The following is a 13330-nucleotide window of genomic DNA, read 5'->3' as shown; positions in this document are numbered from 1 at the left end:
AGGCCACAGCGCCACAGCAGGTCAGCAGCGGGTTTGGCGAGCTCCGATTTCTGATTGAAGACTGCATTCCGCCGCGTCTGGAACACTAATGCATTTCTCTGTAGGACTGACGTGCCGTGCTTGGCCTCGTATCGATGATTCCGATCCCACTTTTCGAAAAAACGAGTGGAGTACAGTACAACGTCGTCGGCTGGGCCATACGTCGGACATTGTCCGTCGGAAAACGCCCGGCCCAGCCATGCCATCAGCCACCGGAACCAACGTCGAAAGCCCAGTCTCGTTACGACAGACAGTCTTATCTGAGCATCTCTTTCGTGTTCCAATCCATGTTCCCCGTGGGTGGTTACCAGCTGGATAGTTGGTAGAGCTGGACAGACTGTGGAGCCGCTATTGACGTATTGACGCTCACAAATCGGCAGAGCGGCGCCGAGATAACCGATGAGAGCTCTTGACGTTTTTGGCCTCAACTGAAATGACGCACACAACCACGCAGGGGGCGGTGCCATCATCTACGCCCTACACGCGGCCGATGAAGATCATGGTGCATCCTCCTGTGCTTCACGCCCACCATTGCTAAGAAGCCCACTCTTGGCCACTCACGCCGTTACCAAGTGATCACTTGGTAACAGTGTGCAATGGCACCAGTGCTGGTCGTGTGCGAGGTGCACGGGGCTAGCCCCTGCGCGTGCGGGTCTTTGGTGCAAGCGATCTGCCTTCCCTCCTTGTCTTCCCTCCTGGCGTGCATTTACAGAGCCTTCCCTTGTCAATCTTCTTCTCGTTTGCTCATCCCTCCATCCTCTCACTCCTCACCATCCTCCCATTCCTTTCACCCTCCAACCCCTCATCATCCACCATCCCCAGATCCCAGATCTACCTCTCTGTAAACAGTAACCTCTCAGTAGTCTCCTCCGCTCCTCACCTTCTCCTTGCCTCCCCATCACCCACCCTCCAGCCATGTCTGACGGGCCTGACGGGTGGTCTGACCATAACCCGTATTCCGCCTCCGTGAGTTCTTGTGTCCTCGCTACGGACGCTGCAGCGCCCCGAGTCTGTCCCCCTGGGGCGTGTACGTGTTCTCACACGCCCAGTCCCAAAGCCCGCGGAGCCAGCGCAGCTCCCAGCCTTTGACATCCCATCAACGCCGCATGCTCAGCGAGTTCAACCCCCAAGCTGCATCCTTCATCCCTACCTCACGCTCCGAGACTCCCGACACTCAGAAGTCAACTCGTCGCCGCGGCGACAACAGCAGTGTCGGAGAAGGCAGGGTCAAGCCACCGGTGCGTCACCTTGGGGCGTATGATGGAGGAAGACTGACGGTGAAGCGCCAGCGTGCTGATGAGCGTGCGGCAAAGACCCCTTTCACACCTCCACCTCCTCCTGGCCCCGGCTCGCTGTCCAGTGGCGGCGGTTGGGGAGCAAGTCCTCCCAGCCCGCGCCCTCCGGGTCCCACTTCGCCTGTCGCTGCTGCAGAGCCGATTCAAATTCACCCGCCCTCCTCTCGTCGCGTGCGCAAGACCAACCGTCACGACTCGATGGACGACACTCGCAGTGGACACGTAGAGTCGACTGAACGCGTCGAGGACGACCCTCGCGCTCCTACACGCAGCTCGCGTCGTTCTACTCGGCCTCCTTCTGAGGCGGAGCCCGTGCAGCCTGGCCCCGCTGTCTCTCGTCGCTCGCGCAAGGCACCCGAATCCATGCCCACCACCGTCAGTCCACTCGCTGAGGAACACCCCCTGGCTGAGGCTCCCTCCGCCGCCCGAGCTGCTTCCCCCGCTCCTTCTATGGAGGACAACTCGCCCAAACACATTCTTCCTTCTCTTCTCGCCAGAGCTTCTTCTCCTGCTCCTTCTCTCCCGTCTTCGGTAGAGAGCCCCTCTGCTTGTCCTCCTGAGGTTGTTAGGGCAGTTTCTCCTGTTCTTTCCGTGGAGGACAACTCGATCAAGGCGGTTCCGCTTTCTCAACTAGTCAGGCCTGTATCTCGCCCTCCGTCTGTGGGGGACAACGCGACCAATTGGGCGACCAACAATGTCCCAAAGCCTCCGCCAACCTCACCGGTCCTCGAACAAACCAGCCAGGTTCCGACTTGGGATGGACCCCCTACTCACCGCACTACCGGATACGACGGGAATCCGAGTCGCGTTGTCAATAATGAAGCCAACATGATCGTCGTACCGCATCCTCGAGTTTGGGGTAGGCCCCCGTCCGACGACGGCCGCTTCAACGACGTTGTTGAGCAGGTAGCGTCACAGCCACCCAAATTGTCCGCGGAGGTGGTCGCCAGTGCTGCTGCCGACGAAGGAGACGCCTGGAGTGCGCCCAACAGTCTCCAGCGTTGGGCCCAGAAAGTCCCTCCCATCGCTCCTCCTGAGACTCCGCCAACTCCTGTTCCTGCTAATGGAGAGGACGCAGACGATGAGAGCTCGGCGGTGTCTCGTCCCAACTCCGGTCCTCGCCAACCCAAGCCGATAACGGTGTTCTACGTCGAGACTGATTCGTCCGTTCAAGCTTTCTCTCCCAAACTTCCAGATGGCCTTCTTGATGGTCAGCAGGACGAGGCTCTCGAGGAGCACCAGCGCCCACGGAAGAGTGGAGATAACGATGAGCCTGAGCACCACAGCTCGCGTGCCAGTTCCGCCGCTTCAGTCGATTCTCCCGAGGTGGCAATACATTCCCCCCTCCCAGCCAAAGTGTCTCCCGGCAGTTCGCTGTTCAACATCTCTCCACCCGGCTCAGAGGTAGCGTATCCCCCTACTCCCGACCATGCTGGGCCTCACTGGCGTCCTCCCAGTCGTACATCGAGAACATCAAGGAGCCAGAACAACACCAGTCACTGGCGTGTCCCACCCGCCCCGTTCGACGCCGACCCACATCTCAGTCAGACTCAGCACTGGTACAAGAAGGAGGGCCACCCCATGTGGAACCCTGCATTTACCAGTCGACGCTTCACCGTCTTGTAAGTACGATTGTAGTCCACAAGCGCTGAAACAAACACAGTACGCCATTCACTATCCGCACGCCGGTCTTTGTCAATCTCATGAAGCAGCACTTTGGCACCTATGGCCGCATTCGCCTCGTGTAAGTTATCCACAATTGGCAAGACTGACACGTAGCAATCCCTTGAGTGACAGACCTAATCCAGAGGGTGTTGACAGGGGGGTGGTCGTGTTCCATGTGAGTTTCCACATCAGACGAGACGACACTAATCGTCAGGACGAAAGCTCGGTGGAGAAGATGAAGGCAGACCCTAAGCACCAGGTCGCCCGCTACCAGTCAACGACCAGAAGCCCATTTGCAGACATTGACCTCCAAATCATGCACCACAGGCCCAACAGCGAGTTTATCAGGGTGTCTGTCAAAGTCGTCGGCCGCCGCTATGATGCTCGTTCCCGGTCAGCTTCTCCCGCTCTCGCGCACGGAGACAGTCGGTCTTATCAGACCCTGCCGCCATCCGTTACCGTCTGGGCGATGCCCGTCATCGTGCCCCGCAAGAACGGTGAGGGTCTGGTTTATCGCGCGGCTGTCATCACAGACGAGAGGAAGGACGACGTCTTTCAACAATGCAAGTGGAAGTCTGGCAAAGACCCCATTTACCTGCGCCACTTTGACCTTGGTCGACGCGTAGCTGAAAAGGATGTGAGTGCCTGGCTTGTCCCACTGGGAATGCGAACTTATGTCCAGTTCATCCCGGCACTGGTTGAATTCTTCACCGACGTTCAACACATCGACCCACCTGGACCCGACCATGACAGCTGGGTGTTCTCGGTCGCAGCCGTCTGGGAGGCTAGACTCGTGATTGAGGTGGGTGAGCCGCTTATAGCTGAACTGACGCAACCAACTAGCAACTGCAATTTGTGCCTGGAATCTTTGCCACTGTCATTCCCCCTCCTCGCCAAGACGAACCTCAGCAGGCTGCTGGACTTGACACTGCCTCGGTGGCTGATCCCGAGCCAGAGCCACAGGAACAGACCGCCAAGGAGGACGAGGTGGCAACGGCATCACCACCTACTCCGGTCACGGCGCCGCCGGTCGTCGAAACCCCGCGTCTGCCAACCAGCGAGCCGCCGCTCTCCCATATCACCAAACACACGCTCCTCAGCTACCGTGGTCGTCCCTTGAGGGAGCAGATGGTCAACGGTCGCCCTTATTACTTTGACGATGCGGCCCTCTTCGTCGGAGGCCTCGCCAACCAAGAGACAGTCCACACCCTTCTCCAGAGGTTTGGCGAGTACGGCAAGATCCTCTCAGTTGAGATGAACCAATGGTCTGAAGGGTCCACATACGGGAGCGGTCGTATCCTCTTCCAAGACGTTCAGGCTGCCAAGACCGCCATCGAGTGCGAGGTAGGTTGCTCGGGTGCATGACAACTGCTAACGGCTAGCATGGCGCTGTTTCGTTCGGTTCCGTTCTGAGGGTCGAGACGCGCAAGGTGGTCCCCGAGAGTGTCGAGGTATGCAAAACAGCAATGGTTCAAAGCTGACTTCAGACTCTTGACGTATTTATCGACTCTACGGGCCGTGTGCTCAGCCCCTCGATGATCTCGCAGTACGGTCAGTATCGCCGGCAGCTCGACCCTCCTCCCGGACAGCAGACGCCCCAGCCTCCTCCCGCCCCGACGAGCTATCCCATGAGTTATCCCCATGGCTTTATGCTGCAGCAGTCGTGGATACCTCCTTCATTGCCGGCCATGTACTTCCCCGCTTCGGCATCCATGGAGAACCAGGAAGCTAGGCCTGTGCTTATGCCTGTGAGTATAGAGTTTTGACCGCAGTGCCGAGGCTGAACGTTAAGTTTGTGTGGCCTTTTGGCTTCTACCCCACGATGGCAATGCCGCAGCAGCCGGTAGCCACGATGCCCACGAACACGACGCAGGACAACCCTGCGCAAGGCCTCGGTGTGACCACAACTCCCCCCGACGCGACGACCCCATCTGCGGCCAAAATGGCGCCGCAAGTTTCAATTGGGACGCCAGTCGGTGGTTCGAGCGTTGGTCCAGTTACCGTCCCTCAGCCACCTCCGCCTGTTCGCACTCAGACCCCCGCGTCTGACAAGATCAAGCCTCGTGTCATCGAGGCCAAGTTTGCGGATGGTGTGTTCACGCCTGTCTATCACCCTGGCGACATGCAACAATGGCGGGAGGAGAATGGCATTGTTGAACAAGAGCTCAAGCCAGTTGCCCCCCCTACCCCGCAAGCAGTTGAGGCCCTCCCCCTGCTCCCTATCGCCACTGGTGGTCACGACTCTGCTGCGTCCCACTCCCAGTCCTCGTCATACTACGATGGCTCCTTCCCTCCACCCCCAAAGAAGCCGTATCCGCAGCGTTATCCTTCCGGTCCCCGCATGGGTGCCAATGAACGTGGCAGTAGTGTTCATCGGCAAGCCCGCTTCAACCACCAGCCGGCATTCCCCGAACCTAGCGACGCGGATTGGCCGCTCATGAGTCCTCCCAACACCACCATCCCCATGCCAATCCCCCAGTTTGAGCCGCGTTATGATAGCAACATGCGCGGGGCTCATGTGGGTCCTCCATATGGTCAATTGGGCCAACAACGTAACTCGCGCGGTGCCAATCACCGCCGCAACGAAGACCGCCAGGCGCGCCCTCAACAGGGCCACTATTCACAGCTGCCGGACCGTCCGCCTCCAATGGAGCAGCACCACGCGCACCATGTTGCCGAGAGCCACCATCGCCCTGAAAGCCCCCCAAACCAACCTCGTTCTCGTTCGCAGCCGTCCAACGCTCAGCCTTCCGACGACCCCGCGGGTGGTTGGTGAATTAGCGTGAGGTCCCAAAAGTGAAACATATGATATGCTCCGATTATGATTGCTGAGAGAGAGAGAGAGAGAGAGAGAGAGAGATGAAGCCGCCATTATTATTTTCCCCGTCCTGGCTACCTGTGTATATCGTTGTAGCCTATCTCATGTCCACATGCATGTACATACACCATGCTCTATGACACTTGCGTGATTGAAAGCTGACGCATGCAGCTGACGTCGCCGCAGTTCGGCCGATCGTGTGGCTCAGTCCAAAAAATCCTCCTAATCTCCTCTCTGAGGATATTCCGCGTCACGCGCCATGATAAAATATGGTGTGCGCCGCAAGTCACCGATCCACCGCACGGTACTGACCCCTCGCCGCCGCCGCTGCCGCCGCGTTGTGGCCGCGAAACGACTCGGCCCGTACGGACTGCGCAGTCTGCGTATGGAGCCCGTGTATCGGGTCCGCCTGTTGCCGAGGCCTGCCGCCGGTCTGGACGTCTGGAAAGCATGCTCCATGTGGGTTCGCTCGACTGGCACGCATGGTGTCGCCTCGAGAAACCCTTTGTCACCCTGAGGCCTGAGGATACAGAACACCGTGTGTGGCCGCCACAGCGCGGATATCGGTTGGATCCCCTGGACGCAGCGTTGGACAACCAAAATACCTACGCCAAGCTGCGAGGGACAGCGATCATCAAAGGGACAACTTGGATTTTGCCCATGTGTGTCGCTCGGCACAGGTGGCAGAAACGCCTCGCGACTGGATAGTTGGGCTCGGAACTGGGAGGGTCACCACAGGTACATCCAGGTTGTTTTGTTGGCAGCATGTGGTGTCGGTCCGTCGCAGTAGTTGCAACGAGTAGGCTCTGAGTTGCGTCGCAGAGGCACGACGCGAAGGCATGCACTCGTCCGCCTCACAGCAGCGGAGCAGCTGGAGGGGAGCACGCATTCTCAATGCTATCATTGGCCGCGTAGCTCGCCCGTCACGCCATGGTCAAGATACGGACTCGATTCGCATGCAGAACGGCCGGGCGATGCGGAGGTGGGACTTTCCGAACCGAGGGAGCTGGGTACTACAAAACCGCGAGCCGTGAGGTAACTCTTTGCCCCCCAACAATCAACATGAGCCGTGAGTAGGGTTGACCAGCCAGCAGTCTTCTCCAAGCGGGTAGATAGACATCTTTGAATGTCGCGGCTACTTGTCACAGCAGCTTGCTGACTTGCCACCCAGACGCCAACGAAACTACGATCGACTTTGAGTCGGCCGCCCTGCCCGCTTCGGGCCTCCCTGCTAGCCACGAGCACGAGCTCGGCAAGGACCACAAGTCCGCCCACGTCTTTGGCGGCAACGTCGACGACACCGAGGTCCGCGCCGCTGACGATGAGAATGAGGAGTACCCCACCGAGGAGGAGCTCTCCATCCTCAAGAAGTGAGTCTTCAGCGTGGTGGCAGTCCCTCGGCTTTGGTGGAGGGTGGGGGGGGCGAACAAACCATATGGTACAGGTGGCTAACCATTCTCTCTCAGGGTTCCTGCCCCGCTCGCCTTCTCCGCCTTCTGCCTGTGCTTTATTGAGCTGGCCGAGCGTGCTTCGTACTTTGGTTCGCAGCAGATCTTCTCCAACTTTATCAAGAACCCCCTGCCCGCTGGCGGTAACGGCGCCGGTGCTGTCGCCAAGGGCGCCGCTGGTGTGAACCAGTCTGCCGGTGCGCTCGGTATGGGCTCTGTCTCGGCCTCGGCTGTTGGTTCGACCTTCACCTTCCTGGCTTATGTCGTGCCCATCCTCGGCGGTATCGTCTCGGACGCCTACTGGGGTCGTTACAAGACCATCTGTGTCGGTGTCGCCATTGGTGTCCTCTCGCACATCCTCCTCGTCATCCCTGCCATCCCCTCGGTCATTGCTACCGGCCACGCCTTTGCCGCCTTCATCATTGCCATCCTCATCCTGTCCTTCGCCACTGGTTTCATCAAGGCCTCGCTCGGCCCCATGCTTTGTGACCAGTCGCCCGTCAAGAAGGCCGTCGTGGTCACCGACAAGAAGGGCAACCGTGTCATCGTCGACCCCGCCACCACTGTCACCCGCTACCTCCTCATCTTCTACTGGTGCATCAACATTGGCTCGTTCTTCGCCATTGCCACCTCGTACTCGGAGCGTCTTGTCGGCTTCTGGCTTGCCTTCCTCCTCCCCGGCATTGTGTACATGTTCTGCCCCTTCATCCTGGCTGCTCTCTACAAGAAGACCTACCGTGCTCCTCCCCAGGGTTCGGTCGTCATCGAGGCCTGGAAGGTCTTTGTCACCCTCTTCAAGCGCTCGTCGTTCAAGCAGATGCTCAAGGGCGGTGACCAGTTCTGGAACCTCGCCAAGCCCTCGCACATGCGTGAGGTTGACGGCACCATCGACGAGTCCAAGGTGTTCTGGGACGACATGTTCGTTGACGAGCTCCGCCAGTCGTGCTCGGCCGTCGTTGTCTTTGCCGCTACCCCCATCTTCATCCTTGCCGACGGTGGTATTGGTAACCAGCTGAACGACATGTCCAACGGCATGACTCTCAACGGCATCCCCAACGACATCATGAACAACTTCAACTCGCTTGCCATTATCGTCGCCACTCCCATCCTCACCTGGGGCGTCTACCCCTTCTTCGAGCGTATCGGCTACCCCATCAAGCCCATGACCCGTCTCTCGATCGGTTTCCTCCTCGGCATGTTTACCATGATCATCGGTGCTATTGTCCAGTGGCGCATTTACGAGACTTCGCCCTGTGGCTGGGAGGCTTCGGAGTGTGACGACGTTTCGCCCGTCTCGCTCGCCTGGCTCATTCCCCAGTACGCTCTCCCCGCCGTCGGAGAGCTCTTCGTCATGGTCACCGGCTACGAGCTTGCCTACACCCGTGCTCCTGCTCGCATGAAGGGTCTCGTTTACGCCATCTGCCTCTTCTCGTCTGCCATCTCCGCCGCCATCTCGCTCGGATGCTCGGCCGCCATCACCGACCCCTACCTCATCTGGCCTTACATCCCTGTGGCCGCCCTCTGTCTCGTCTTCGCTATTATGTTCCCCATGTTCTTCTCCCACCTTAACGAGCCTATTCGTTCGTTTGCGGACCCTGCTCGCCAGGCTGGTCTCCAGCAGCCCAACCACAAGATCGAGGACGAGGAGAAGTACTAAGAGAAAGATATTTTCTCGTGTTTATCAATATTTATTAGGTTCCATTGGGTATATTGCCATGCATTAGCTATCAGATTCCATCATGGGCTGCAGATAAAGGGTCTGTCTCGCAAGTAAGACGCAGAGCCGCCAGGGAGTGGCAAACATGGAACGGCTCAGAGTAAGATCCACCCTTGTCCATCATAGGGGATGTCGCACCGTTTACCCACAGACAAGCGGAAACTGGACCCAATGTAGAACACATCTGCATACCTCCTCACCTGCTCCCAAAGGCCTCAAGGCTACAGGATGCTGTCCTCTATGCAAGCTCGTGCCTTGGTCTACTATTTTTGGTGTTCCACCCTGCCGAGTTGCAGCTTCTTTGAAATTTCTGTTAGCCCTTGGTTCCTGTGCAGCACTCGACCCAATCGTCGTTAGCGGTCGGTTATGAGGGGCCCTCTGCTGGTAAAATACATGGGCATGGTACATAATACGGCGTCTAAAACTACATTCTTTGACGAGACTACGGTGGGGCTGCAGTGAGCAGGCTAGCCTCTATCTCACCGACGATGGTGCTAAACTGGTCCGACGGCACGAGAACTATGGTGTGGCCGAGGTCAGCAATGAGCGCCAATAACTCGTCAGGGGATGGGGGAAGTACATCCTCGGGTCCACCGCGTCCGAAACCACATCGTCGCCCCCATACACGTCCGCGTACTCGTCCGCTGCTGCATGGACTTGCCCACTGATCGTATACGTCGTCATTTCAGTGACACGGCGCTTGAGCGCCGCGCCAGGTTCGAGGAGATATTCCATCAAGGGGCGACCAAGATCGGCACCAGGAGTGTCGCCACCAACAGGCACAGTGTCGCGTGGAGGTGTGCGCAACTCGTAGGGCATGTCTGGGCTTTGGTCGACGGCGCGGTTGTTTGCCTCGGTGGCAACCTCTGTCGCCCAAGTGACGATATTGGTCGTGTGGGAATTGTGCGCTGCTTGGGTGGTCGAGGAGGAATGTGACTTCGCGGCACGAGACGGCTGCCGTCTGGTACTCCCACCGCGCGGGGTGTGCTTGGCGTGCTTTTTAACCCGCTTTTTGTCTTTGTGTTGGTCTCCCTTCTTGTCCACATCCTCGTCCGTTGTGTCCTCGTCCTTGTCCTTGTCCTTGTCGTTGTCCTTGTTTTTACGTGGCGGACGGCGTTGTATCTGCTTCGGCAAGACGCGGGTTTCACGGATCGCGCAGTCGATGGTGGCTGGGTCATTACCAGCGGTCGCGCAGCTAGACCTCTGGATATCGACGATTGCCTCATCTAGGAATGAGCGGAGCACTGGACAATGTTGAAGGTCGGGCTCCACCAGTGGACGAAGAGGGGATACTCCGTCTGCCGCTGCCAACACATGCGACTCCAGTATCCGGTGGGCGAGCCGCGTGAACGCCAAAAGCGCATCAACAGAACCATCGTGCCAGTTGAAGAGGACATCGTCAGGGCTTGCAGTCTCGGGTGTGCTAGGTTCCATGGGAGATGGGCGACGTTGGCAGAATCCAGCAGAAAAGCGGCGAGCTCTACCTCTTTGCTTGCCTGCCCTCCTAGAAAGTCCCGACTACACTCGAGAAGGATGTTGTTCTTCATAAAGAGCAATCGAGAGAACCGCGTACCTACCATGGCATACGCGAGGTACGCTCCACAGTATTCTTGGCCCGACAGGAGGTAGACGATGGCCTTGGCGAGACAATCCCTCCATTTGACGTAGGTATCCAGCTGCAGTACTGTTGCACGATCCCTGCCGCCTTGGGACGGTGCGTAGGAAACATGACTGATGGATTCGTAGTATGGATCGCCATCCAACTCGGGGAACACGTTGAGATCGACGACAACAACGGGCTTGTCGTTTCAGTATGTGATGGGGGTAACCTTGAGCTCGCCGACCAAAGATACGAGAATGTGTGGGAACTGTGGCGGCTTGGAGTCGATGCGCAGAACAACTAACATGTCTGGGACGTAGGTGCCAATCATGTTACGAGGCGAGTCGAGCTGGTCATGGGAGTTAGGGGCGAAGCAAAGTGATCTACTAACCTTGGCACCGCGGCTGCGCTTAACAATCTCAACAAGTCGCTTCTGAATCGGAACGTCCTGAAACTTTGGAAGCGTTGGCGAGACGGAGGCGTTCCACAGACTTTTGATGGTTCCGTTGCTGATATGCATGCCGCTGTGAATGGATGCGCTGAAAGCGGGGTCGATAACCTTGTCGATTGCCCAAGTCCATTGTCTCTCCTCCAGCGTGTGGTTCGACACTCGCCTCAAATCGTGCGCCTGTTTCAGAAGTTGGGCTGACATGCCGTCGCGCTGGCAGACGACCCATCCAAACGGGTTCTCCGGGTTCATAGACGTCGAGTTTATGCTCGTTGGAGGAGTTGGTCGGCGAATTGGTGATGGATGGGGTACGAACGGTTGCGTGTACTCTCAAGACGGCCGATAGCGGAAGTCAATGTGATTATTTCACTTCGGCCACTGCGTAATCAATGAACGTCCAAAACCACTGGCAAACAAAGTATTTCGCCTAAACAAAACCGGAAATGAAAGCCGCTAGTTACTAATCTGCCGTCACCTGCATATGACTGCTACGCTGCAGTGCAATCCGGTTCTCGAGTGACGTCTTCAGTGCTTCGGCACATACAAGGCAAAAGTCTGCGATCAGCTACTATCAGCCTCAGAGAGTCAACTCACTTGGATAATTGACGTTGCGCATTAGGCACCCTTCGTTTGTCTGTTGTGAGCTGGGTCAAACGGGGCTGCAGCTCACAGGTCGCAACGTCACAGATCCAGTCTCCGAGTACGTTGGAAAAGCGCCAATGAACCCCGGCTCAACGTTGCAGTTCTTGCCATACTCGATAATCTCCACACTGGTGACCATTTTGCCGCCTTGCCCAGCTTTGGCCTTGCGCCCTTCCTTGGTGAGCTCAACGACAATGGTGAACGGTATGTCTTCGGCAAGACCATGGGGCAGAGCCACCTCCAGCCAGCGACGGTCAAACGAGCCCTTCCATGGTGCCGGAGGGAAGGCACTCTTGAGGTCAAGGTCCTTGCCTTGAAGCGTGATGCGGACGTGGGATGGGTATGGGATAGACGACAAGGAGGTGCGGAGCATCCCGGTAGTCCCCTTTTTGCCAGTCACGTTGCTGGCCGTGAAGGTCGCTGACCAACGACCCTCGTCGAGGTTGTGCCATGGGTACGCCTGCAGCGGGACGTGGACAGACTCAACGCGGAGCTTGTTGGGCTCGGAGAGGTGGTGTGCCCACTTGAGTTGGTCGAGGTTCTCCACCTCGTCCGAGTTGGCACCAAAGTAGGCGTAGCCTGAGTGTCAGTCACCTCAACCTACTCCCCACGTACCTCCTTCATACTCCTCTCCAACGGGGATAAGGCTGTGACCCAACTCGTGTCGCAGCACCAGTGGTCCATTCAAGGGCGACGCCGTGATGACCCTGCGTGTCAGCTGTCGTGATTGCAGGACCCTCAACTCACGTAAACTCGCCACCCAGGCCACCGTATAGCCCGTCGTTGCCGAGCAGAATCGCTTGGTCGCAGCCGCCTTTCTCGGCCTCGTTCCAGTACTTGCACGCCGCGCGAGCAGTGTCCTGGAACGCAACGTACACACCACGCAGTTCCGAACCAGACCGGAACAAGCCAAACGGCGATCCGGCAAGCGGCTTGTCTTGACCCAGGCCGGACTACGACATGAGCATAGTGCTATGGTGCTGTGGGGAGGCTTGAGATTCGCCAAAACGTACCTTTTCCGATGGCACAAACACGCCGAAGACGTTGACGAGGTCGGCGACGTGGACCATGGGGCCAGTACGCACAATGTCGTCGGTGAGCTTGCGCGCGTCCTCCACAAACTTGTCGCGCTCAGTAAGGGTGTCTTGGGGGGAGATGTCAGTTGACCCAGTCTGTTGGCGCCGCGAAACTCACATCCATCAGCAAAGAACGCGAGGTTGACACGCTCCCCCACGGGCCCGCTCACGGCGAGCTCAAACAGTTCCATGCCCTCTGGCGGAGGAACTGGCACGTCATGGTAAGTGGCTTCTAGCGAAGCGCTGATAAGCGGCACGAACGCTGCCGGCGACGCTGGGCTGGGCAGAGGTGGTGTGTCATGGAGACGGCCTGTGGGAACCGCCATTGGCTGCTGCATCGGCTTGTTGTGCGGGTGCGCGACGACCGTGAACGATAAGAGGCTACAGTGTCAACGCTGAACATACAGGTGGCGAAGGAACGCACGTTATAGCCAGGTATACACTTGATGCTCCCCACATGGCGGTGGATGGTGTGGTGTTGAGAACACTCGGTGGTTATGCCGGGCCGGATATCGGCATTCCAACCACGATGACCTCATTCCTCGGCCACGAGATCTCAATCATGAGACGAACACCACCAAC

At 58.0% G+C, this 13330-nt stretch overlaps 4 protein-coding genes across 4 annotated transcripts; 2 read left to right on the top strand and 2 right to left on the bottom strand.

Annotated features, from left to right (window-relative positions):
* Positions 1–954: 954 nt before the first annotated feature.
* Positions 955–5775, top strand: EHS24_001191 (uncharacterized protein; the record flags this gene model as incomplete). The annotated part of the gene is made up of 11 exons (XM_028616993.1): positions 955–1005; positions 1089–1277; positions 1323–2956; positions 2998–3078; positions 3114–3174; positions 3214–3636; positions 3682–3801; positions 3843–4343; positions 4382–4450; positions 4487–4747; positions 4792–5775. 11 exons carry the CDS (start codon positions 955–957, stop codon positions 5773–5775), a joined length of 4374 nt encoding a protein of 1457 aa, XP_028474300.1.
* Positions 5776–6879: 1104 nt separating this feature from the next.
* Positions 6880–8922, top strand: EHS24_001190 (uncharacterized protein; the record flags this gene model as incomplete). Its single annotated transcript, XM_028616992.1, has 3 exons — positions 6880–6886; positions 6989–7187; positions 7284–8922. 3 exons carry the CDS (start codon positions 6880–6882, stop codon positions 8920–8922), a joined length of 1845 nt encoding a protein of 614 aa, XP_028474299.1.
* Positions 8923–9501: 579 nt separating this feature from the next.
* EHS24_001189 (uncharacterized protein) lies at positions 9502–10416 on the bottom strand (the record flags this gene model as incomplete). The annotated part of the gene is made up of 1 exon (XM_028616991.1): positions 9502–10416. One exon carries the CDS (start codon positions 10414–10416, stop codon positions 9502–9504), a length of 915 nt encoding a protein of 304 aa, XP_028474298.1.
* A 374-nt stretch (positions 10417–10790) lies between these two features.
* Positions 10791–13074, bottom strand: EHS24_001188 (uncharacterized protein; the record flags this gene model as incomplete). The annotated part of the gene is made up of 9 exons (XM_028616990.1): positions 10791–10931; positions 10974–11030; positions 11575–11585; positions 11625–11664; positions 11701–12219; positions 12277–12379; positions 12420–12625; positions 12686–12816; positions 12867–13074. The coding sequence occupies 9 exons, from the start codon at positions 13072–13074 to the stop codon at positions 10791–10793; spliced, it is 1416 nt and encodes a 471-aa protein (XP_028474297.1).
* Between the last annotated feature and the right edge of the window lie 256 nt (positions 13075–13330).

This window comes from Apiotrichum porosum (genome assembly GCF_003942205.1).
Source record: "Apiotrichum porosum strain DSM 27194 chromosome Unknown scaffold_10, whole genome shotgun sequence".
Lineage (NCBI taxonomy): Eukaryota > Fungi > Basidiomycota > Tremellomycetes > Trichosporonales > Trichosporonaceae > Apiotrichum > Apiotrichum porosum.
Note: the sequence above shows the minus strand (reverse complement) of the source record. Positions and strands in the feature narration are given on the sequence as shown.